This window comes from Heptranchias perlo, chromosome 39 (assembly GCF_035084215.1).
Source record: "Heptranchias perlo isolate sHepPer1 chromosome 39, sHepPer1.hap1, whole genome shotgun sequence".
Lineage (NCBI taxonomy): Eukaryota > Metazoa > Chordata > Chondrichthyes > Hexanchiformes > Hexanchidae > Heptranchias > Heptranchias perlo.
Window position 1 is genome coordinate 9,571,823 of NC_090363.1, and position 27,260 is coordinate 9,599,082.

At 46.2% G+C, this 27,260-nt stretch overlaps 1 protein-coding gene across 1 annotated transcript; it reads right to left on the reverse strand.

Moving 5' to 3' along the window:
• On the reverse strand, positions 1-27,260 carry LOC137304993 (carcinoembryonic antigen-related cell adhesion molecule 1-like). Its single transcript, XM_067973767.1, has 12 exons — positions 27,184-27,260; positions 26,830-26,883; positions 22,289-22,397; positions 18,666-18,992; positions 15,958-16,218; positions 13,818-13,934; positions 12,100-12,204; positions 11,447-11,572; positions 11,262-11,357; positions 5,028-5,126; positions 2,636-2,685; positions 1-84 (listed from the first exon to the last, which is right to left on the reverse strand). The coding sequence occupies exons 3-12, from the start codon at positions 22,344-22,346 to the stop codon at positions 28-30; spliced, it is 1,296 nt and encodes a 431-aa protein (XP_067829868.1). The 5' UTR covers positions 22,347-22,397; positions 26,830-26,883; positions 27,184-27,260; the 3' UTR covers positions 1-27.

Here is a 27,260-nt window from a genome sequence, read left to right on the forward strand (position 1 = left end):
TGGAGAATAACCGCTGTCGTGGCCATTTTAAGAGGGCTGATCTGATCTGATGATACCATTCAATTGTTGCAATTCTCCGTTATTCTAAAATAAATAAAGTATATTTGTTATATGCAATGACCAAACATTCACATACAAACACTGGACAGACAGAGAGACAGACAGATAGCGAAATGGACAAAGATTACTGGTAAGCCCGAAGATTGGGAAAACTTTAAAAACCAGCAAAGGATGACTAAAAGAATAATAAAGAAGGAGAAAATAAATTATGAGAGTAAACTAGCAATAAATATAAAAACTGACAGTAAAAGCTTCTTCAAGTATATAAAAAGGAAGGCGGCAGCTAAAGTAAACATTGGTCCCTTAGAGGATGAGACTGGGGAAATAATAATGGAGAACAAGGAAATGGCAGAGGAATTGAACAGATATTTTGTATCTGTCTTCACAGTAGAAGACACTAATTAAACATACCAATAATAGTAGAAAATCAAGGGGCAAAGGGGAAGGAGGAACTAAAAACAGTCATCATCACCCGAGAAAAAGTATTAGGTAAACTAATGGGTCCAAAGGCTGACAAGTCCCCTGGACATGATGGCTTGCATCTGAGGGTCTTAAAGGAAGTGGCTACAGAGATAGTGGATACATTGGTTGTAACCTTCCAGAATTCACTAGATTCTGGAAAGGTCCCAGCGGATTGGAAAACCACAAACGTAACACCCCTATTCAAGAAGGGAGTGAGTAAGAAAGCAGGTAACTATAGACCAGTTAGCCTAACATCTGTCATTGGGAAAATGCCAGAATCCATTATTAAGGAAGTAGTAGCAGGACATTTGGAGACTCATAATAAAATCATGTTGACTCTCCTTGATTGTATGAAGGGGAAATCATGTCTGACAAATTTATTAGAGTTCTTTGAGGAAGTAACGGTAAGGGTGGATAAAGGGGAACCAATGGATGCAGTATATTTGGATTTCCAAAAGGTATTCGATAAGGTGCCACATAAAAGATTACTGCACAAGATAAGAGCTCATGGCGTTGGGGGTAATATACTGGCATGGATAGAGGATTGGCCAACTAACAGAAAACAAAGAATCGGGATAAAAGGGTCATTTTCAAAATGGCAATCTGTAACTAGTGGGGTGCCGCAGGGCTCAGTGCTGGGGCCTCAACTATTTACAATATATATCAATGACTTGGATGAAGGAACAGAGTGTCTTGTGGACAAATTTGCTGATGATACAAAGATAGGTGGAAAAGCAAGTTGCGATGAGGATACAAAGTGTCTGCAAAGGGATATTGACAGGTTAAGTGAATGGGCAAAAATTTGGCAGATGGAATATAATGTGGGAAAATGTGAAGTCATTCACTTTGGGAGGAAAAATAAAAAAGCAAAATATTATTTGAATGGAGAAATACTACAAAATGCTGCGGTACAGAGGGATCTGGGTGTCCTCGTACATGAAACACAAAAAGTCAACATACAGGTGCAGCAGGTAATCCAGAAGGCAAATGGAATATTGGCCTATATTTCTAGGGGGATGGAGTATAAAAGCAGGGAAGTCATGCTACAACCGTACAGGGTGCTGGTGAGACCACACCTGGAGTACTGCGTACAGTTCTGGTGCCCTTATTTAAGGAAGGACATACTTGCATTGGAGGCAGTTCAGAGAAGGTTCACTAGGTTGATTCCGGGTATGGAAGGGTTGTCTTATGAGGAAAGATTGAACAGGTTGGGTCTATACTCATTGGAGTTTAGAAGAATGAGAGGAGATCTTATTGAAACATACAAGATTCTGAGGGGACTCGATAGGGTAGATGCTGAGAGGATGTTACCCCTCTTGGGGGAATCTAAAACTAGGGGGCATAGTCTCAGAATAAGGGGTTGCCTGTTTAAGATGGAAATGAGGAGGAATTTCTTCTCCCAGAGGGTCGTGAATCTTTGGAATTCTTTACCCAAAAATCTGTGGAGGCTGAGTCATTGAATACATTCAAGGCTGAGTTAGACACATTTTTGATCAGCGTGGGAGTCAAAGGATATGGGGAAAGCGCAGGAAAGGGGAGTTGAGGTAAAAATCAGATCAGCCATGATCTCATTAAATGGTGGAGCAGGCTCGAGGGGCCGAATGGCCTGCTCCTGCTCCTATCTCTTATGGTCTTATGGACAAAGACAATGATCCAAAAAGGGAAGACAAAAGCAGACAACAATCTGATGAACCAGCTACAAACTGGGAGAAAACATCCTAATGATTGTAAATGTCCATAAATTAAATGGCTGACATGTCTCGACACAGAAGTGAACAATAACAGATATCGCACACTAAATTAAATCCAACAAACAAATCATGTACACTCACAGAAATTACCCCAGAGGCCATGATTCCCTCTGGTCTCTCTCTGTGTATCAGTGACATTATAAACACAGTGGGAAGATTCCCTCTGGTCTCTGTGTGTATCAGTGACATTATAAACACAGTGGGAAGATTCCCTCTGGTCTCTGTGTGTCAGTGACATTATAAACACAGTGAGACGATTCCCTCTGGTCTCTCTGTGTCAGTGACATTATAAACCCATTTTAAACCAGCCTGTCCAAAAAAACCTGTAGAAATGCATATTAATATTAATAATAATAAAATACCTGCTCTGCTTGTTGATTATTTGCGTCACTGTTTGTATCTTCATCTTTGCCTATAATGAATAAAATGATCCTTTATAAAGTCCGGACACTTGATATGGAATATTGTTACAGGGTGAGTCTGTCTCACCATCAGCCCCTTTAAGAAATTACAATGGTCTCTGATTTGTTTAGTATTTTTGGTACATTTCTGTGTGTTTTTCCCACAGTTGTATTTGAACAGTAAGTGCTGATGTAGAAGAACATAAGAAGTAAGAGCAGGAGTAGGCCACACGGCCCCTCGACCTGCTCTGCCACTTAATAAGATCATGGCTGATCTTCCACCTCAACTCCACTTTCCCGCCCTAACCCCCATATCCCTTCATTCCCTTAGTGTCCAAATATCTATCGATCCCAGTCTTGAATATACTCAATGACTGAGCATCCACAGCCCTCTGGGGTAGAGAATTCCAAAGATTCACAACCCTCTGAGTGAAGAAATTTTTCCTCATCTCAGTCCTAAATGGCCAACCTCTTATCTTAAGACTAAGCCCTTAGTTCTAGACTCTCCAGCCAGGGGAAACAACCTCTCAGCGTCTACCCTGTCAAGCCTTTAAGAATTTTATATCTTTCAATGAGATCACCTCTCATTCTTCTAAACTCCGAGAGTAGAGGCCCATTCTACTCAATCTCTCCTCATAGGGCAACCCTCTCATCCCAGGAATCAATCTAGTGAACCTTTGTTACACCCCGTCAAAGGCAAGTATATCCTTCCTTAGATAAGGAGACCAAAACTGTACACAGTACTCCAGGTGTGGTCTCACCAAAACCCTATATAATTGCAGCAAGACCTCCTTACTCTTATACTCCAACCCCCTTGCAATAAAATCCAACATACCGTTTGCCTTCCTAATTGCTTGCTGTACCTGCATGTTAACTTTCTGTGATTTGTGTACAAGGACACCCAAATCCCTCCGACTACCAACATTTCTTAATCTCTCACCTTTTAAAAAATATTCTGCTTTTCTATTCTTCCTACCAAAGTAGATAATTTCACATTTCCCCACATTATGCTCCATCCGCCACCTTCTCGCCCACTCACTTAACCTGTCTATATCCCTTTGCAGCCTCTTTGCATCCTCCTCACTGGTATCTCTGGTTAACCAGCTTGGAGAAGGTATAGGTGCCGACAGTGGGAAAGGGTTGAACCATCAATGGAGAAAGTCACTTTACCAGTCTGGTCCTACAAATAACCTCGGGGAGATTTTTCATTCGGTGCATATCAGGAAATTGTACACACCTGGCCTGTGATTTTAGCTGTATAGAAATTCCTGGATCAGAGAGCGCAGGGCCCGGATACAGACTCCCAGCATGGATTGAGAGCCAAAACAGAAAACGTTCCCTCTCATTTCATATCTGCTCCCAGAGCTTGAGGCTCCAACTGGTAGAAAATCTGCCCTCTCATTTCGATTGACAGGGTCATCTTTTGAATCCATGCTCCCAGTGGAGATGCACATCGACCAAACATTTAAAATTAATGGGTGGACAAACACGCATGAGCTCATTTCCCAATTTCTGATACCTGCTCCCAGTGGGTGAGGTTCCTCCCTCCCCCTGGGTTTGCAAACGTGCAAACTTACACTGTGTGTGTGTGTGTGTGTGTGTGTGTGTGTGTTGTCACAAGAGGGGTTACAGATGGAAAATATCCTCAGCCCATTTGACCTGATCCTCCCAGAATCCTACATCCCTACCATCTTCCCATTCCAGCATCCAGTAGTTTCTTACAAGAATCCAGTGTCCTGGCCTCAAAACACCCACCCCTTCCTGGTAACGGTTCCAGCTGTTGATTAGCCTGCGTGGAATGAAATACTTCCTGACGTCTCTCCTAAATTTTCCCTCCACAACCCAGAACCTGCATCTCAAAGGATTGTTCCAGGTTCACTTTCTCTCGGATGATAGGAATTGCTAGATGAAAAAGGACCAAGATCCATTTATTTGCCTTCGACCATCCTGGTAGTCGCAGGTTACAATGATAATGGATTTGTTGACTAATCAGAGCAATGAATTTCTATCATTTAATCTACGAGGAAAGCCCCATTGGTGGAGAGCTTTGGGAACCCATTAGGTATCTCATTCACTTCTATAAGGGCCCCCACAAGGATCTGCTCACTCATATCATTGTACTCAATAACATTCCCAAGCCAGTACAAACCACCTACGTTTTCAGCCCTTATTTTACAAACAATGACATTGTGCGTATATGGAGGGACAGAAAGGGTAACATATTCATGAGATTTCTTTGTAACTGTTCCTTTTTTAAAAGGGAAAGTGGTGTCACTGGTTAAAGCTTTCACTATAACTGAATTCATTAGAAAGTGATCGAACTGCTGAACGCTTGGAAGCATTTGATACTTACAGCGCCATATTGCAAAGGAGATGGCAAAGATCATAACACAGACGATGAATAACGCGATCAATATGTTCCAGGTTAAGATGGTGATGTGACAACCTTGACCTGAAAAAGTACAACAGTGAATCTGTTGAGTAAATACAACAACTTGCATTTATGTAGTGCCTTTGATGTAGCAAAACATCTGAAGGCGCTTCACAGGAACGCTATCAAATAAAATTTAACACCGAGCCACATAAGGTGATATTAGGCCAGGTGACCAGGTTTTAAGGAGCATCTTAAAGGAGGAGAGAGAGATAGAGAGGCAGAAAGGTTTAGGGAGGGAATTCCGGACCTTAGGGGCTAGGCATTGAAGGCACGGCTGCCAATGGTGGAGCGATGGAAATCGGGGATGCACAAGAGGCCAGAATTGGACATAATATAAAAGAAAGAACAACTTGCATTTATATAGCACCTTTCATGACCTCAAGGACGTATCAAAGTGCTTTACAGCTAACAAAGTATTTTTTCGAAGCGTTGTCACTGCTCTAATGCAGGAAACGCAGCAGCCAATTTGCGCACAGCAAGCTCCCACAAACAGCAATGACCAGGTAATCTGTTTTAGTGATGTAGGTTGAGGGATAAATGTTGGCCAAGACACCAAGGAGAACTCCCCCTGCTCTTCTTCAAAATAGTGCCATGCTATCTTTTACATCCACCTGAGAGGGCAGACAGGGCCTCAGTTTACCCTCTGACAGTGCAGCATTCCATCAGTACTGCAGTGGAGTGTCAGCCTGGATCTTGTGCTCTAGAGTGAGGCTTGAACCCACAATCTTCTGACTCAGAGGCAAGAGTGCTTCCAACTTAAACACCTCAGGGCAGAGTCTCCTCTTCAGCACAGGGTGTAAGAGCTTGGTGTGGGAGGTACATTCACCACAGATTCAGGCACTAGCTGCTCACGATCGACAGCCCATTCATTTTAAAAGAAGGAAAACTGTGAGCAGCTAATGCCTCAATTCACGGTAAGTACATCTGTCGGCCAAGCTCTTACTCCCAGCACTGAGGAGGAAAATCATCCTCATTGTCTATGATCAGAGGCAGTTCTTTTAATGTCTTTCCTCCTTCAGTAAATCCTTCCTGTTACATTCATTGTCAGCTGTGGCTCATATGGTAGCATGCTCGCCTCTGCGTCAGAAGGTTGTGGGTTCAAACCCCACTCCAGATACTTAAGCACAAAATCTAGGCTGACACTTCAGTGTAGAACTGAAAGAAGTGCTGTCTTTTGGATGAGACGTTAAACCAAGGCCCTGTCTGCCCTCTCATGTGGATCTAAAAGATCCCACAGCACTATTTGAAAGAAGAGCAGGGGAGTTCTCCTGATATCCTGGCCAATGTTTATCCCTCAATGGTAACAGAGACCTGGCTCAAAAAAGGGCAGGATTGGGTACTAAATATTCCTGGATACAAGGTGTTCAGGAAAGAAAGAAGGGGGGGTGGCAGTATTGATTAAGGAGAATATTGCAGTGCCAGAGAGAGATGATGTCCTGGAGGGGTCATGGACAGAATCTATTTGGTTAGAGTTAAGAAACAATAGAGGTGCCATTACACTACTGGGTGTATTCTATAGGCCACCAACTAATGGGGAGGATATAAAGGAGCAAATTTGCAGGGAAATTACAGAGAGGTGCAAAAGCCATAGAGTAGTGATAACAGGGGACTTCAACTATCCTAATATAGACTGGGATAGTAATAACATAAAGGGAAAAGGGGGAGGAATTTTTGAAGTGTGTTCAGGAGAACTTTCTTGACCTGTACGTTTCCAGCCCAACGAGGAAGGAGGCGATGCTGGATTTTGTTCTGGGGAATGAGGTGGGTCAAGTGTCAGTGGGGGAACATTTAGGGAACAGCGATCATAGTATCATAAGGTTTAGAATAGTTATGGAAAAGGACACGGACCACTCTAAAGTAAAAATACTCAATTGGAGGACAGCCAATTTCAATGGGATGAGAACAGATCTGGCCCGGGTAAATTGGAATCAAAGATTGGCAGGCAAAACTGTAATTGAACAATGGGCGGCCTTTAAGGAGGAGATGGTTCGGGTACAGTCTAGGTACATTCTCATGAGGGAGAAAGGTAGGGCAACTAAAACCAGAGCTCCCTGGATGACAAAAGAGATAGAGAGTAAGATGAAGCAGAAAAAAAAGGAGCATATGACAGATCTAATGTTGATAACACAAGTGAGAACCTTGCTGAATACAGAAAGTTGAGAGGGGAAGTGAAAAAGGAAATAAGAGGGGCAAAGAGAGAATATGAGAATAGTTTGGTGGCCAATATAAAAGGGAATCCAAAAGTCTTCTATAGGCATGTTAACAATAAATGGGTAGTAAGAGGAGGGATGGGGCTGATTAGGGACCAAAAAGGAGATCTATGCTTGGATGCAGAGGGGATGGCTGAGGTACTAAATGAGTACCTTGCATCTGTCTTTACCAAGAAAGAAGATGCTGCCAGAGTCTCAGTAAAGGAAGATGTAGTTGAGATATTGGATGGGCTAATAGTTGATAAAGAGGAGGCACTAGAAAGGCTAGCTGTACTTAAAGTAGATAAGTCACTTGGTCCGGATGGTATGCATCCTAGGTTGTTGAGGGAAGTAAGGCTGGAAATTGCTTCCAATCATCCTTAGATAGAGGGGTGGTGCCAGAGTACTGGAGAATTGCAAATGTTACTCCCTTGTTCAAAAAAGGGTGTAAGGATAAACCCAATAACTACAGGCCAGTCAGTTTAACCTCAGTGGTGGGGAAACTTTTCGAAAGGATAATCCAGGACAGAATTAGCAGTCACTTGAACAAGTGTGGATTGATTAGGGAAAGCCAGCACAGATTTGTTAAAGGCAAATCCCGTCTAGCTAACTTGATAGAGTTTATTGATGAAGTAACAAAGAGGATGGATGAGGGCAATGCAGTTGAAGTGGTGTATGTGGACTTCCAAAAGGTGTTTGATAAAGTGCCACATAATAGGCTTGTCATCAAGATTGAAGCCCATGGAATGGAAGGGGCAGTAGCAGCATGGATGCAGAATTGGCTTAGTAACAGGAAACAGAGTAGTGGTGAACAGCTGTTTTTTGGACTGGAGGGAGGTGTACAGTGGTGTTCCCCAGAGGTCGGTATTAGGACCACTGCTTTTCTTGATATATATTAATGGCTTGGACTTGGGTGTACAGGGCACAATTTCCAAATTTGCAGATGACACAAAACTTGGAAGTGTTGTGAACAGTGAGGAGGATAGTGATAGACTTCAAGAGGACATAGACAGGCTAGTGGCATGGGCGGACATGTGGCCGATGAAATTTAACACAGAAAAATTCGAAGTGATACATTTCGGTAGGATGAATGAGAGGCAATATAAACTAAAGTGCACAATTCTAAAAGGCGTACAGGAACAGGGAGATCTGGGGGTATATGTGCACAAATCATTGAAGGTGGAAGGGCAGGTTGAGAAAGCGGTTATAAAAGCATCCTGGTCTTTATAAATAGAGGCATAGAGTACAAAAGCAAGGAAGTCATGATGAACCTTTATAAAACACTGGTTTGGTCACATCTGGAGTATTTTGTCCAGTTCTGGGCACTGCACTTTAGGAAAGATATGAAGGCCTTAGAGAGGGTGCAGAAGAGATTTACTGGAATGATTCCAGGGATGAGGGACTTTTTTTTACATGGATAGACTGGAGAAGCTGGGGTTGTTCTCCTTGGAACAGAGAAGGTTGAGAGGAGATTTGATAGAGGTATTCAAAATCACGAAGGGTCTAGACCAGAGTAGATAAAGAAAAACTGTTTCCATTGGCTGAAGGGTCAAGAACCAGAGGACATAGATTTAAGGTGATTGGCGAAAGAACCAAAGGTGACATGAGGAAAAACTTTTTCACACAGCGAGTGGTTAGGATCTGGAATGCACTGCCCGAGGGGGATGGTGGAGGCAGATTCAATCACGGCCTTCAAAAGGGAACTGGATAAGTACTTGAAAGGAAAAAATTTGCAGGGCTACGGCAATAGGGTGGGGGAATGGGACTAGCTGGATTGCCCTTTCATAGAGGGCAAGGACTCGATGGGCCGAATGGCCTCCTTCCATGCTGTAAGCTTTCTATGATTCTAACTAACACTTACAAAACAGATTATCTGGTCATTATCACATTGCTGTTTGTGGGATCTTGCTGTGCACAAATTGGCTGCTGTGTGTCCTACATTACAACGGTGACAACATTTCAAAAGTACTTCATTGGCTGTAAAGCACTTTGGGATGTCCTGAGGTCATGAAAGACGCTATATAAATGCAAGTTCATTCTTTAATTCACAAACGACTCCTATTTAACACACATTGGGAAATGTTTTCCTCTGTGTCTAAAGTTGAAGGAAATTCCTACACAAAGTAGGTTTATAATGGCAGCTCGATAAGAGAATCCTTCTTTAAGTTTACACAGAAAAAAAATAGACAATGTTCACTGGTGCGCCATTCAAGAGATCACCGTGGAAGGTAGGATATCAAAGCAATTGAAAATCTGCAGCACAGATTCACTTAGTATGTTACCAGGGATGAGGAGTTACCTTTATGAAGAGACAATTCACCAGAGTTGTGAAGGTTAAGGGGTGACCTGATTGAGGTCTTCAAAACTTTGAAGTATTATGAATAGTGAAAGATGGCTTTCCAGATCAGTGACATGGCTTTGAGAAAACACAAGTATAAAGTAATCATAAAAAGTGTGACAGGGAAGTTAAACAAAAATTCTTTTAGGCAGAAGATGAGGAGAATGTGAAATTCTCTGACAGAAACCATTGTGGAAGATGAATCTTTAAATTATTTTAGAAGGAAATTAGACAGTTGCTTCAAAAAAAGGGAATACTGAAGGGAGCAAGCAGGAGAGTGGGATTAAACTAGCTGGACCATGTGGAAAAAACTACCAATGCAGGCTTGATGAGCCAAATGAACTGTTTCTGTGCTGGAATATTTATGATCACAAGATCAATACTGACAAGGGAGGGCATTTGGCCCATTTTTGCTCATTCACCCAGACAAAAGAACTACAATCCCGTAACACTCCTTCTAACTGACTCCTGACTGAGTGTGAGGTGTCTGCTCCCACTGTCCTACCTTAAAGACCATTCCAGGGACCAATCACGCTTTGTGGGAAGAACGCTTCCTGACATTTATCCGAAACTCTCTTTTTTTTTTATTCGTTCATGGGATGTGGGCGTCGCTGGCGAGACCAGCATTTATTGCCCATCCCTAATTGCCCTTGAGAAGGTGGTGGTGAGCTGCCTTCTTGAACCGCTGCAGTCCGTGTGGTGAAGGTTCTCCCACAGTGCTGTTAGGAAGGGAGTTCCAGGATTTTGACCCAGCGACGATGAAGGAACGGCGATATATTTCTAAGTCGGGATGGTGTGTGACTTAGAGGGGAACGTGCAGATGGTGTTGTTCCCATGTGCCTGCTGCTCTTGTCCTTCTAGGTGGTAGAGGTCGCGGGTTTGGAAGGTGCTGTCGAAGGAGCCTTGGCGACCAGTTTTAATCAAGCTCCTTCATCTCTTATCCTGGCTTAGCTTGAAGTACTGACCCCGATTAACCTGTTCTCACACAACGACCCCACACAGAGAGGGTGATTTTAACCCAACTGGCTGGGCGAGAAACTGGAATTCCAGATTCACACCCGGCACAATTTTGGCTTCACTGAAGAGTAAAATTGGGTGGGGTGTAAACCAGCATTGCTCCCAATCTTGTCAGTTTCCCGAGGGGCGGGTTGGATTAAAATTGTCCCCTCAGAGTGCAATTGGATGGCCATCAGGGGGGTGATTTTAACCCCCAAGAACAGGTGGGTTGGGGGCGGGTGGGAGTTGAAAATTGTTGTTTTTTGGGTCGCGACCGCAACCCGGCTTTATTTCCGGGTTTAACTCGGGCGTGTAAAAGTACAGGCTTCCCACTGGGAATGCAAAGTCCGCCCGCCCCCAACCCACCAGTTCTTTGGGGTTAAAATCACCCCCCAGGAGTGAGAATCCAGCTAATCTTACCCTAGGTAACGTCAATTGTAGCCCACCTGCCACTGCCCCTTTTGAGATTTGCTCATTCAACACAGGCCAGGCCTGAAGCCTGGGCCTTCCTATCCTATATGGCTCAGTTATTCACAGCAGCAACTCACTGAGAACATTCTGATTACTTAGAAGTGAATGCAGGTCATTGGAGTGTTATGAAGAGTAATGAAGTGCCTTCAGTAAACTCACTGTTTTGCTGAATTTCTTCCAACAGGATAACGATTGAGATGACCATCACAATAAAGGAACTCATCATGCCAGATAAGTCAATTAAAGCTCGAAAACCTGTCAAAGGCAGATGATGCGATGATTTAGAAGTTGTAGTTTCACTTTTAAGATTGGAAATTTCAGACGTTAAGGGAACTGCTCTTTACCTGTCTTTTTTAGGAATGTCCAAACACATGGACAGCCCAAGTTCCAAATAGCGATGGTTTCAGTCACAGCCAAAATCAGCAGGACAGACACAGTGCATAAAGCAGCCACAGGCACAGAAGTAGCACCTGTACCAACGATACAATAGTGGTTGTTAATCTACACAGTATTTAATGGGAGATTAAACTAATGCAATGCACTAATACCAGTGCAGAACACTGGCTTACATATTTTAGATATTTGTTCTTGGGATGTGGGCGACACTGGCAAGGCTGCATTTATTCCCCATTTCGCCCTGAGAAGGTGGTGGTGGGCCTTGTACTTGAACCACTGCCATCCTTGTTCTGATGGTGCTCTCACGGTGGTGCGGGGTAGGGAATTCCAGGATACTAACCCAGCGACAATGAACTACCTAGGCATGTATGTGCTGACATTAAGATATCATCAGTACCAGTCTAACAAAATTCAACAGGCTTACTTTCACCTTGCTGTGGGTTGTGGGGGCCGGGACTACAGGTATTGGTGTCTATATAAAGCAACTCACTATCCATTGACTGAGCTACTCATTCTTTTCCAATTAACCTGCTGAGTGCTGGCTCGCCTCGTCTGAACTGATCATTTTCACGTAAATAAAGAATATTATTTGCACACGTACCTTTAACTACAATCCAGGAAGTGAGAGCAATGAAGATGGCAACAAGAGACAGAGTGTTGCTGCTCAACAGGCCCAGAAACAAAAGTTTGGGTTGCCTCAGAGGTGCTAGAGAAATTAACAAGAACATTAAAGTTGTTTGCAATCCACCGTTGCCCACATTTACAACAGATCTACATATGAGAAGGTGCATTACACTTACAGTAATGGACAGAGGGTTCCAGGTAACAGTGATGGTCTCTGGGTTGGACAGGCTGCAGGCGATACTGGGCATCGCAGTCATGGGACAACCCAACCGATCAGCAATGGAACACACTTTAGAGCGGTAGGGTGAAAGAGGTCCATGAGCTCACTCGCACCAGGAGTGACTCCAGTGAGAGCCCCAAACAACGCATCTTCTGGGTCAGAAGCACTTCTCGGGCCGATTTTATAACATGCGCTATCAGCGGGGCACCTCACCCGCAGGTCAGGCATATCGGGAAATGGCGGGCACACTGCCAACAATTCTCCATGTACATGACCAGTGGGTGAGGCTCCCCTCTGGCATTGTGCACTGTAAAAACAGCCCTGCTATATCACTCTAATGATCTCGAGGACTTTGTTGCAACCAATGTGAGGCCAGTAGCTATAGTACTGATTCTCAGCTGCAGTATCCAAGTTATACTGCTTGGCTGTGAAGTCTGTTCTGATGGCGAGGACAAGGGCAGAACTCTGTGCCCGGGTGCTTACGGGCATTGGGCACAGGTCTGCTCCTGGAGGGAAACCTTTCAATGCTCTGAGGGTGCAGGCAGAACTGTCCAAATGCTCAGAACATAAAACATACATCTTGGATAAGGGTAGAGGGTGCCCAGGAGGTCCAATGGTAACCCTTGAACAAGGTCCAAGGAAGCCCCTACCACCAGGTCCAAGGAAAACCCCCACAGTAGGTCCAAGGGAGCCCTCTACCACCAGGTATAAGGGAAACCACACATCAGATCCAAGGGAAACCCCCCTGCACCAGGTCTAAGGGAGGCCCCCCCTCCACCCAGTCAAAGGGAGGCCCCCCCCCTCCACCCGGTCCAAGGGAGGCACTCCCCCCTCTACCTGGTCCAAGGGAAGCCCCCCTCCACCCGGTCCAAGGGAGGTGCCCTCCCCCCAACCCTGGTCCAAGGGATGCCTCCCTCTATCTGGTCCAAGGGAGGTCCCCGAACCTGGTCCAAGGGAGGTTCCCCCCCCCTACCTGGTCCAAGGGAAGCCCCTTCCTCCCCAACCAGGGCCAAGGGAAGCCCCCCCTCCACCTGGTCCATGGAAGGCCCCCCCTCCAAGTGGTCCAAGGGAGGCCCGTCCCCCAACCCCCAACCACTTTATAAACCCACTTTGGGAGTACACTGGAGTTAGACTGCATGCAGTGTCAAACACAAGTGAAGTGGGAGCGGCCCCTCTGAAGGGCGTGTCTCCCGAAAGTCCCTTTGAAGTCAGGTCAGAGGTGACTCCAGAATCATACCAGCTCTTCTGTGTCACTGTGAGGTGGAGTCCACTTCACAATGATGCAGAAATGTAGCTGGACGTCACCCTACAGGACGAAGAGAGGGGGTGATGTTGGTTAGTTCTTGTTTCTTTCCGAACACTTTACATAAAGCACATGTTTTTGTTAAAAGTTTGAAATTAGTCAACATTAACTAAAAGAGGTGCCTATATTTCTGAATTAATATTTAAGTGTAAATTAGACTTATGACAGAGACCTTGGTTGGATTCTTTCGCTAAGCAGCACAGAAGGATTAAACCGATGAAAGAAATTGCAGAAAAAATCAGTCCTACGATCGATGCATCAAGGATTACAATCTCCTCCTGTGGAATGCCTGCAATTAAAAAAAGACATTTCAAACAACAGAATATATAACAGGGCACCAGAAAAAATGACCATCAAAGCTGCTGATTGTCGTAAGAGCTCAACTGTTTCACTAACGCCCTTCAGGGAAGGGAATGTCTCAACCCCACCCGGTCTGTCCTACATGTGGCTCTAGGCCCAGACTATGTGGTTGAATCTTCATGCCCCCTGAAGTGGCCTAGCAAGCCACTGATAGCTAAGAATGGCCAACATATGCGGCCTTTGTCAGTGTCGCCCACAGAAATATAAAAATTCAGTCAATTCATGTTACCATGAGAAGGCCTCGGTGAATTTACCTAAAGAAAGAACTTCCATTTATATAGTGCCTCTCATGACCTCAGGATGTCCCAAAGTACTTTACAGCCACTACTTTTGAAGTGTAGTCATTGCAATATAACAAACGCAGCAGCCAATTTGCGCACAGCAAGCTCCCACAAACATCACTGCGATAATGACCAGATCATCTGTTTTAATGTTGTTGGTTGAGGGATAAATATTGGTCAGGACACCGGGGAGAACTCCCCTGCTCTTCTTCGAAATAGTGGCCATGGGATCTTTTACGTCCACCTGAGAGGGCGGATGGGGCCTCAGTTTAACATCTCATCCGAAAGTCGGCACCTCCGACAGGGCAGCACTCCCTCAGTAATGCACTGAAGTGTCTGCCCGGATTACCTCCTCAAGTCTTGAGTGGGACTTGAGCCTTTTGGGTCTGAGGCAAGAGTCCCACCACTGAGCCACGTCTGACATCTAAGGAAGGAGTTGACGTGAGCAGTGATATCAAGCCCAGATTTGTTGCAGGCATTCCCATGATTCCATTTCAGTCGATGGAAAAGAAAGTCAGCTGGAGTGTAAAACGGGAGGTTCATATGCCATCGCCCGATTTGTGCTCCCGTCGAAGACCATTTTCACCATTAATTTTAATCCGTTATGTCCTCTCAGGATGCACCAAGTGCACCAAAGCGGTAAATCTCCCTTGATGTCTCTTTCTTTAATGGTTTAATGTGACGCATGTTCCATCACGCAAATACCTCGGGGGTGAGAACATGGTATAAATTCCTTTTCGCACCCCCAAGTATTGATAACTCTTTTCCCTGCCCATTCTCTTCCTCTGTAGGGACTGACTCCCTGTTGGGAACAGTTTGAAGGGGACAGGGCACCGGGCAGTTTGTCCAAGTTGCCGTTTTTAATGTACGACCCTGGGCAGTAGATTCTGGCAGGCTATTTGACCAGAGGTGGAGAGCCTGCGTACAGTCGGCCGATCTCAGCCACAGCGGTGGTCAAGATGTGATAATTGGTCTCAGTGGCCCTGGGCGAGGGAGTGGAAAAGCAGTCAGGTTTCTCACTCCCGATCACTATCAAGCGAGCACCGCTGGAGCACTGCCCGCGTATTGATGTCAGTTAGCGGTGACTACAATGCCATCCAACTCCAAATACCCTGCTGACACTCACTGTCGAGGCTCCCACGTTTAGAAGCCATTAGATCAAGTCCCATGGAACTGTAGCTCACATGGGTCAGTGTTCTCAGGAGAGGAGAGGACACTAGAGAAAGGAAAAGGATCTGTAGGTGGGAGCTCTCGGAGCGTGACTTGGAACGTCAATGGACTGCAACGTGTAAATATTTAGAAATTGCGACATAGTAAATCAATTGGATCGCCCTTAAAAGATGCGATGGTCTCTGCTACAACCTCTCCTTGTGACAAAGCATTCCGTGCCCCAATAACCCTCTGTGTAAAGGAATTTCTCCCAACCACTCTTCCCCACGCTCTGAGCGACAATTGGTGATCCCTTCTCACTGACTCCCCAGCCAGAGGAAACAGTCTTTCCTTCTTCACTCCATCAAAACCCTTTATAATTTATTTTTAAAACCCCATTAAGCCTCCTCTTAGCCTTCTCTGCTGCAGTGCTGATTTGCACAGGCTGCACTCGAGGGGCTACCAATGGCAAAAGGCGTCGCCAAATTTACCCTCAAGGTGTCATCCATAAATCAACCTTACCAGGAAAAGTTAAGGTGTAATTTGCCTGGATGGAGCTGATGGGATTGATTGCAACGCAGGTAAACGTTCCACAGTCGTCCTTTGTAGCATCTGGGATAATGAGGCTTCTGTTCCCATTTATTAGCCGGTGATTCTGCGAGATTTCCCCTCCACCTTTCTGCCATTGATACACATGAGGATTTCCAAAGACATCACAGGTGAGCTGAATGGTGGAATGGAGGGAGCTGGAGTTGAATAATATGGAAGCTTTTGACAACGCATCTGAAGGGGGAAAGATACCGATCAATAAACTGTGAGATTACAATCGTCATTTACAATGAAATCTCACCGTGCGATGTAGCAGCAAACATGTGAAGAAAGGACTTGCATTTATACTTATTCCATCCGCAGGACATCCCAAAGTGTTTCACACCCAAGGAGTTTATTTTGAAATTACAGTTGTTATGTGGCCTTGAATTTGACTGTAGCTACTTCACAAACGGGAATGGGAAGAATGACCAGTTAATGGGGTTTTAAGGGTGTTGGAAGGATATTGACAACAGGAGCATTTCCCACTCTTCTCTGAAAAGTGTGACGGGATCTGAACCACTGGAGCGGGCAAACGCGGCCTCAGTTTAATGACTCACCCGAGAGGTGGGACCTTCGACAATGCAGCACTCCCTCAGTATTGCACTGGAGTGTCACTAGATTAGGTGTTCAGGTTTTCCGATTTTTTTTTTATTCGTTCGTGGGATGTGGGCGTCGCTGGCAAGGCCAGCCTTTATTGCCCATCCCGAATTGTCCTTGAGAAGGTGGTGGTGAGCCGCCTTCTTGAACCGCTGCAGTCCGTGTGGTGAAGGTTCTCCCACAGTGCTGTTAGGAAGGCAATTCCAGGATTTTGACCCAGTGACGATGAAGGAACGGCGATATATTTCCAAGTCGGGATGGTGTGTGACTTGAAGGGGAGTGTGCAGGTGGTGTTGTTCCCATGTGCCTGCTGCCCTTGTCCTTCTAGGTGTTGGAGCTGCACTCATCCAGGCAAGTGGAGAGTATTCCATCACACTCCTGACTTGTGCCTTGTACGTGGTGAAAAGGCTTTGGGGAGTCAGGAGGTGAGTCACTCGCCGCAGAGTACCCAGCCTCTGGCCTGCTCTTGTAGCCACAGTATTTATATGGCTGGTCCAGTTAAGTTTCAGGTCATTGGTGACCCCCAGGATTTTGATGGTGGGGGATTTGGCGATGGTAATGCCACTGAATGTCAATGGAGGTGGTTAGACTCTCTCTTGTTGGAGATGGTCATTGCCTGGCACTTATCTGGCGCGAATGTTACTTGCCACTTATCAGCCCAAACCTGGATGTTGTCCAGGTCTCGCTGCATGCGGGCTCGGACTGCTTCATTATCTGAGGGGTTGCGAATGGAACTGAACACTGTGCAATCATCAGCGAACATCCCCATTTCTGACCTTATGATGGAGGGAAGGTCATTGATGAAGCAGCTGAAGATGGTTGGGCCTAGGACACTGCCCTGAGGAACTCCTGCAGCAATGTCCTGGGGCTGAAATGATTGGCCTCCAAACAACCACTACCATCTTCCTTTGTGCTAGGTATGAGTCCAGCCACTGGAGAGTTTTCCCCCTGATTCCCATTGACTTCAATTTTACTCGGGCTCCTTGGTGCCACACTCGGTCAAATACTGCCTTAATGTCAAGGGCAGTCACTCTCACCTCACCTCTGGAATTCAGCTCTTTTGTCCATGTTTGGACCAAGGCTGTAATGAGGTCTGTAGCCGAGTGGTCCTGGCGGAACCCAAACTGAGCATCGGTGAGCAGGTAATTGGTGAGTAAGTGCCGCTTGATAGCACTGTCGACGACACCTTCCATCACTTTGCTGATGATTGAGAGTGGACTGATGGGGCGGTAATTGTCCGGATTGGATTTGTCCTGCTTTTTGTGGACAGGACATGCCTGGGCAATTTTCCACTTTGTTGGGTAGATGCCAGTGTTGTAGCTGTACTGGAACAGTTTGGCTCGAGACGTGGCTAGTTCTGGAGCATAAGTCTTCAGCACTATCTGTTTGCATGAAATTCTTTCATCCGCTAATTTAACAAAGGGGTTAAGCCATTGTATTTTAAAGGGTTAAACTGTTTATTGACATAACAGATTGATTTTGTACTAACGCATTGATATATTGTCACTGATATCAGACTGACGCATTAATGTATAATTACTGATATCAGACTGACGCATTAATGTATAATTACTGTTATCACCCTGACTGATTCACTAATTTGCCCTTTATTGGGAGAACAATATTGCGTATGAGAGTTGGCACAAAGTGCTCTCATTTATGGTACAGCACATATAAATTCAGTGTCTTTAAGGTCCATTTACACTGCAACTCTAGCGTCAAGGGTGAACTGCTTTGCACTGGTACTGCAGCTATATTATAAATACAGTCTGAGTCCGAAGTCAGGGCCGAACCTGACGCTGGAGTGAAAGACGGACCCTCACCCCACTTTGTTTTGCAGTCAGTTCAATTTGGGTCGTGACAGCCAATTGACACTCCACCGCCAGGATTCCCCTCTTCATCCCTCCTGGCACAAACCGGGACTGCCGATTGGGAACTTCCACAGCTGAGGCCCATTCAACCACTAAAACCAGCAGGATGGGGGTCATTTATTTTGCTGTAATACAAACCATTGACGCTTAAACCCGGTGAGGCAAACGTACCTATTATCCGTAGCCGAACAGATTGAACTTTTGATAGATTGATGGTAAGTATGTAAAGCCCCTCGTCTTTCGGAGTTAAATTATGAAGGATAAATGATCCATTCAATGCGAAGTCGAGGCGCCCGATGTACTTGTTTGTTAAGGAATGTTCTCTAGCCCCTGCGTGAAACTTCAGCACTCCCATTTTGGTGCCATTCTCTGCATTTCCACTGATCATTTCCCATAGAAAAACCTCTGCCGTGCCCCTTTGATCCTCACTCACTCCATAGAACTGCACAGAGGTCCCGAGCTGGGCGTAAACTTCCATTTCGACTGTATCCCCTTGCCCTACAAGATATAATAAAGGCAGTGATTATACCAGCAGTGTACAGTGAGTGTTTAGTGTTGTTACATGTGCTGAGAGCAAGACTTCCTCTTTTGAATCATCACCAGTTTGCTGCCAATATTGGAGCTGGATTGGTTGCTATGGCAACGACGGGAGTGTAACACCCACGTGTGCACCTTCCGACTGCGAAATGGGCTGAGTTTGTTTTTATTCGTTCATGGCATGTGGGCGTCGCCAGCAAGGCCAACATTTATTTCCCATCCATAACCTTTCACAAGGTGCACTTTTCCCAGGCCCTGAGTCACCGGGGTGAGGCCTCACATACAGTGGGCAGGTGATTGGAAAATCCTGGGTGCAGATCCCATGATTTCCCATCAATTACTGTCAGTGGACGGAAAATCACAGGCAGTCCACCCGTGGTTTTCCGCTAAGCCGCCCGCTGCGCGCGAGGCCCAAGAAATAGCGTGGGGCCTGCGGAAATTCAACCCGCAAACCTTATTCCATGTTTAAACCTGAGGCGCTCTCAGAGTTCGTTCACACTGCAAGTTTAGTGTTGGTGCAGAGTGATCTCAGCTTTAAGGGGAAAAGCTGAGATTTACAGCCAATTACATACTTTTGAAATGCAGTCATTGTTGTAATGTAAGAAACGCAGCGGCCAATATGTGCACAGCAAGATCCCACAAACAGTAATGTAATAATGATTAGATATTCTGTTTTCAGAGATGTTGGTTTGGGATAAATATTGGCCAGGACACTGGGGAGAATTCCCCTGCTCGTCTTAGAAATAGTGCTGTGGAATCTTTCACATCCACCTGAGAGGGCAGACGGTTTAACGTCTCATCCGATAGACAAGGTCGTGAAAGGAGTTGTATTAATGTAAATTCTTTCTTTCTTTATGATACCTTACCTGGGAGGGTTTCAGTCTCTCTTTTTGGGTGTGGCTTTCCCTCCCTCTTTCCCTCCCTCCCTCTTTCCCTCCCTCCCTCCCTCCCTCTTTCCCTCCCTCCCTCCCTCCCTCCCTCCCTCCCTCTCTCCCTCCCTCCCTCCCTCATTCCCTCCCTCCCTCCCTCCCTCCCTCATTCCCTCCCTCCCTCATTCCCTCCCTCCCTCCCTCCCTCCCTCTTTCTCCCCCTACGTCTCTCTCTTTATTGATGTCAGTTTCTGTCATGTGTTGATAACCTTTAACTCAACAGTATTTAACACTCATCATCATTGACGGACTACAGTCGGAGATTTTGCTCTTTCAATGCCTTGCTCTGTACTGCGGCTGTGTCACGCGTCGCAGGTTGTGGACACCGTTGACTGATTCAGAGATTAGCTTGTCCACCTTCTGACAGCGTTTCCTCCATCCAAGGTCCCACTCCCTTTCTCCTCCCTCGGCACTCGTCGGCCTAAAGCCGTCATCATTTTCCGAATGTGGCTGGGTTACTTACCTAGCACTCTGCGTCTACTGTCATTGTGGTAATTTGTTTTAACCCCTGACCTCACCTGGATTGACACTTGGAGATGATAAAAGTGTAAACCTGAAGTTGGCAAGGTGATAAATCACAGAATCACACAGCACAGAAGGAGGCCATTCGGCCCATTGTGCCTATGCCGGCTCTTTGAAAAAGCTATCCAATTAGTCCCACTCATCCGATCTTTCCCCACAGCCCTGCAATTTTTTCCTTTTCAAGTATTTCTCCAATTCCCTTTTAAAGGTTTTTATTGAATCTGCTTCCACCGCCCTTTCAGGCAGTGCATTCCAGATCATAATATTTTTTATCAATTGTCTTATATCTGTGTTCTCTGATTACCAGGCCTACTGCCAGTGGAAACAGCTTCTTCCTTTCTACTCTCTTAAAACGCCTCATAATTTTGAGCACCTCTATTAAATCTCCCCTTAACCTTGTCTGCTCTAAGGAGAACAATCCCAGCTTCTCCAGTCTCTCCACATAACTGAAGTCCCTCATTCCTGGTATCATTCTGGTAAATCTCCTCTGCACCCTCTCCAAAGCCTTGACATCCTTCCTAAAGTGTGGTGCCCAGAATTAGATGCAGTACTGCAGCTGAGCTAACCAGTGATATATAAAGGTTTACCATAACTTCCTTGCTTTTGTACTATAACATGCTTAAAGCCGCACTGTTGATCATCACTTTGTAACGATGCAACTTTAAGGAATTGCGATACAACTGTCCCCAAAGTTAATCTTTTCTCACTCTTCATACCCCAGTCAAACAGCTCTGTGGCTTCTGGTGGTGCCATTCTGGAGCCTCGCTGGAAAGTACAAGGGGCTTCACACTTGCCCTGTGTTGTTTAGCCGGTGTCCCAGATACAGCAGCTGAAGCGCTGGGTCTGACTGAGGGTCCCAGCCCGATCAGTACCTTCGACACCAATGTAAGCAGCCAGGGGGGGCTCGTGTGCTCACTTTTACAGCTGGTCCAATGGTGTGTAAGACCAGGAGTGATTCACGGACAGGTACTGGCAGAGATGTACAACACATCCCCACATTGACTGAGGTCAGCAAATACAGAAACAACACCGGTAGAAATTTAACCTCACTTATTCCACAGACCGTTTGAGCCAAATACGGTGAGATATCTCATTACGGAGTTAGCAGCGTAAAAAGTGATGTATCATTTTACAAGAAACAAGTCAGGAGTGTGATGGAATACTCTCCACTTGCCTGGATGAGTGCAGCTGCAACAACACTCGAGAAGCACGACACCATCCAGGACAAAGCAGCCCGCTTGATTGGCACCCCATCCACCACCCTAAACATTCACTCCCTTCACCACCGGTGCACAGTGGCTGCAGTGTGTACCATCTACAAGATGCACTGCAGCAACTCACCAAGGATTCGTTGGCAGCCCCTCCCAAACTCGCGACCTCCACCACCTGGAAGGACAAGGGCAGCAGGTGCATGGGAGCACCATCACCTCCAAATTCCCCTCCGATTCACACACACCATCCCCGACTTGGAAATATATCGCCGTTCCTTCATTGTCGCTGGGTTAAAATCCTAGAACTCTCTCCCTAACAGCACTGTGGGAGAACCTTCACCACACGGACTGCAGCGGTTCAAGAAGGCGGCTCACCACCACCTTCTCAAGGGCAATTAGGGATGGGCAATAAATGGCGGCCTTTCCAACGATGCCCATATTCCGAGAATGAATTTTTAAAATATTATTTTAATTCAATATTTCTGTAAGCACCACCTCAGTACAGAGGGAAAAGTTTGGGAGAACAAAGCTGCAGAGCTCTAAATAACACTTACAACTGAAAACGTACTCTTTTACCACAGGAACCACTACTTACCTGTAATAAGTTGTATGAAGGCACTCAGTGCAAGGTACACCGTGACAAAGTTGCACATTCTGTCCGGGGGACTGTCAGTCAAGGATAAGTTGCAGATAGGTTCCGTTCACTGTGTGTAAAATTAGACGTTAGAGACTGCGGAGAGATGTAAAAACAAAGACTTGCATTTAATGCCGTTCATGAATCCAGGCCATCCCATAGTCAATGAAGTTCTTTTGAAGTGTCGTCACTGTTGTAATGCAGGAAATGCGCAGCCAATTTGCCCACAGCAAGGTACCACAATCAGCAACGAGATAATGACCAGATAATGTTCTTTACTGATGTTGGTTGAGGGATAAATATTGGCCAGGACACCGGGGAGAACTCCCCTGCTCTTCTTCAATATAGTACCATGGGGGGTAATTTTAACCCCCAAGAACGGGCGCGTTGGGGGCGGGTGGGAGTTGAAAATAGTTGGTTTTTTTGGGTCACAACTGCAAAATTTTCGGACTTTGCATTCCCGCTGGGAAGCATTCCCGGTGGGAAATAAAGCCGGGTTGCGGTCGCAACCCAAAAAACAACTATTTTTAACTCCCACCCGCCCCCAACCCACCTGCTCTTGGGGGTTAAAATCACCTCCATGGGGTCTTTTACGTACACCTGAGAGGGCAGCCAGAGCCTAGGTTTAACGACTTATCTGAACGACGACACCTCCAACAATGTAGCACTCCCTCAGTACTACACTGGGCGTGTCAGCCTGGATTTTGTGCTCCAAACGGTCAGTACGGACCCTGAGTGAGTGGCCGCAAGACAGCTTTGTCCATTTATCAATGTACAAACACACAGAGAACGGTCAACACTATCAGTCACTTTGCTGTGGAGAAAACTTGTGTACATCACTTGGTGTCTTAACAGTTAATGAAAGTTTCACAATCCAGCTTCACAAGGACATTTCCACATGGAGAGACAATGTGGGTTTTTGTACTTCTTACAGCGCAGTCGCTGTATTAATGTTTTTTTTGTCAGAGACCATTGGCGGAGCTAGGGCCAATGTATTGGGGGGGGGGGGGGGGTTGAACTGCAGATTTGTCCGACTTGGCAAGAAGGGAACTGGGGAAAGCTGACAGACCTAGTCCGTAGGCCGTGCCGGGAAACCTGCAGACTTGCAGGCCAAATCCGGAGCGCAAAGTCCCTCCTACGTCAGCTGTGGCTCAGTGGGTAGCTCTCTCGCCTCTGAGTCAGAAGGTTGTGAGTTCAAGTCCCACTCAAGAGACTTGAACACATTAACCAGGCTGGCACTCCCAGTGCAGTCCTGAGGGAGTGCTGCACTGTCGCAGGTTCTGTCTTTTGAATGAGACGTTAAACCGAGGCCCCGTCTGCCCTCTCAGGTAGACGTAAAAGATCCAATGGCACTATATTGAAGAAGAGCAGGGAAGTTCTTCCCGGTCTCCTGATCGATATTTATCCCTCAACCAAAATCACGTAAAAAAAATTATCTGATCATTATCACATTGCTGTTTGTGGGATCTTGCTGTGCACAAATCGGCTGCCGCGTTTCCTACATTACAACAGTGACTTCGCTTCAAAAGTACTCAATTGGCTGTAAAGCACTTTAGGATGTCTTGGGGTCATGAAAAGTGCTATATAAATGCAAGTCTTTCCTTCTTGTCAAACGTGTACTTAAAGTCCATGTACACAACATCCACTGCATTTCCCCCATCTACCGTGTCTGTTACCTCCTCAAAGAATTCTATGAGGTTTGCCAAGCACAATCATCCCTCTTGAAATCTGTGCTGATTATCTCTAACTATTGTCTCTTCATCGAGACATGCGGCCATTTCATTCTTAATTAAAGACTCTAAAGATTACCCGACCACAGAATCATAACCTGTCTTTGTTCCACTTTTTAAAAATGGGTCCGACATTTTTGTTAACTTTCCAGTCCTCTGGCACACACTTTCACTCAGTGGAGTGCTGAAATATATGGGGGTAATTTTAACATAACCCCCGCCTGTCGGGAAACTGACGGGATCCAATCAGCCACCCGTTTTACCCCCTGCCCAATCTGTTTAAAGTCAATGGAGATGTAAAGTGAGTGGCTGAGCTGATCCAGTCAGTTTCATGTTGAGCGGGTTAGGTTCAAATTACTCCCATCATTTCTAGGGACTGTGAAATATTTTCCCTCTTCTTCACCATCCTAGGATGTGTCCTGTGGGGCTCTGGCACTTTCTCTTCATGAAATTCGACTCTCTCCCTCTCTGACATGCTGGCTCTTCCTGGATGCCTCTCTCATTCCCTCTCTCTCTCTCTCTGTGACGTTCTCATTCCCTCTCTCTCTCTCTGTGACGTTCCCATTCCCCCTCTCTCTCTCTCTGTGACGTTCCCATTCCCCCCCTCTCTCCCTCTCTCTGACATTCCCATTCCCCCTCTCTCTCTGACATTCCCATTCCCCCTCTCTCTCTGACATTCCCATTCCCCCTCTCTCTCTGACATTCCCATTCCCCCTCTCTCTCTGACATTCCCATTCCCCCTCTCTCTCTCTGACATTCCCATTCCCCCTCTCTCTCTCTGACATTCCCATTCCCCCTCTCTCTCTCTGACATTCCCATTCCCCCTCTCTCTCTCTGACATTCCCATTCCCCCTCTCTCTCTCTGACATTCCCATTCCCCCTCTCTCTCTCTGACATTCCCATTCCCCCTCTCTCTCTGACATTCCCATTCCCCCTCTCTCTCTGACATTCCCATTCCCCCTCTCTCTCTGACATTCCCATTCCCCCTCTCTCTCTGACATTCCCATTCCCCCTCTCTCTCTGACATTCCCCCTCTCTCTCTGACATTCCCCCTCTCTCTCTGACATTCCCCCTCTCTCTCTGACATTCCCCCTCTCTCTGTGACATTCCCATTCCCCCTCTCTCTGTGACATTCCCATTCCCCCTCTCTCTGTGACATTCCCATTCCCCCTCTCTCTGTGACATTCCCATTCCCCCTCTCTCTGTGACATTCCCATTCCCCCTCTCTCTGTGACATTCCCATTCCCCCTCTCTCTGTGACATTCCCATTCCCCCTCTCTCTGTGACATTCCCATTCCCCCTCTCTCTGTGACATTCCCATTCCCCCTCTCTCTGTGACATTCCCATTCCCCCTCTCTCTGTGACATTCCCATTCCCCCTCTCTCTGTGACATTCCCATTCCCCCTCTCTCTGTGACATTCCCATTCCCCCTCTCTCTGTGACATTCCCATTCCCCCTCTCTCTGTGACATTCCCATTCCCCCTCTCTCTGTGACATTCCCATTCCCCCTCTCTCTGTGACATTCCCATTCCCCCTCTCTCTGTGACATTCCCATTCCCCCTCTCTCTGTGACATTCCCATTCCCCCTCTCTCTGTGACATTCCCATTCCCCCTCTCTCTGTGACATTCCCATTCCCCCTCTCTCTGTGACATTCCCATTCCCCCTCTCTCTGTGACATTCCCATTCCCCCTCTCTCTGTGACATTCCCATTCCCCCTCTCTCTGTGACATTCCCATTCCCCCTCTCTCTGTGACATTCCCATTCCCCCTCTCTCTGTGACATTCCCATTCCCCCTCTCTCTGTGACATTCCCATTCCCCCTCTCTCTGTGACATTCCCATTCCCCCTCTCTCTGTGACATTCCCATTCCCCCTCTCTCTGTGACATTCCCATTCCCCCTCTCTCTGTGACATTCCCATTCCCCCTCTCTCTGTGACATTCCCATTCCCCCTCTCTCTGTGACATTCCCATTCCCCCTCTCTCTGTGACATTCCCATTCCCCCTCTCTCTGTGACATTCCCATTCCCCCTCTCTCTGTGACATTCCCATTCCCCCTCTCTCTGTGACATTCCCATTCCCCCTCTCTCTGTGACATTCCCATTCCCCCTCTCTCTGTGACATTCCCATTCCCCCTCTCTCTGACTTTCTCCCTCCCTCTTCGTCTCTCTCTTTCTCAGACGTTCTCTCTCTAACTTGGGGCGACATGAGGAAAAACTTTTTTACGCAGCAAGTCGTTACGATCTGGAATGCACTGCCTGAAGGGGTGGTGAAAGCAGATCCAATCTTGGCTTTCAAAAAGGGATTGGATAAATATTTGGAGGGAAAAAAATTGCAGGGCTATGGGGAAAGAGCGGGGGGATGGGACTAACTGGATTGCTCTTACAAAGAGCGGGCAGGGGCTCGATGGGCCGAATGGCCTCTTTCTGCGCTGTAACGATTCTATGACTTTCTCTCTCTTTCTCTCTCTGGCTCAGGTTATGGAGGACATCTCAGTAAAATGATAGCTGGATACAGACAAGATGTGCTTTGTGAGAAACAATTGACAAATTCCTTATTTATTCCTAATTATTAAATTCTGTCCTTAGAACCTTTCCCAGCGGGAGAAGCTTGTTTGGACCAACTTGACCAATCCTCTCAGAGTTTGGTCACTTTTCCAATCAGAAGATTCCCGGTCCCATAACCTGACCAGAATCAGAATCCCGGTGGCCCCGCCCTGCTCCCTCTCGTACAGAACGGACAGGGAATCCCTTACACAAAAATTATTTGATTTACCTTTTTTTAAATGAGATCGTACAATTGACGTCCAAAAATTTGTCTCTCGACTCTCTGTAAATAAAACAGTAAAATACATTCAGTCATGTGGCACATTTATTTAACGGTTTGAAACTAAGTGAAATGAGTCTCGCAGTTCTGTGTAATCGGACCATCGCCTGACTGTAATGAAACACCGGTCGAGGGTTACACAACATTACAGTCAAGTATTTTGACTGTAATATCATTAAACTCCGTTAGTCCCGCCGGTTACCGCGGTTACACGGAGCTAAAGGTTGGTTCAGTCTTTGACGGAACCTCCAGCTCACAGATCTGGCGTTAATATTCAGTGTTTGTGAAGACAAAATTACTCACCAGTGAAGCTGAGCTGAGCCGCTGTGGGACGAGATGAACAATCGCGGCTACAACTTTTATAGAGTTGGACCACTCGG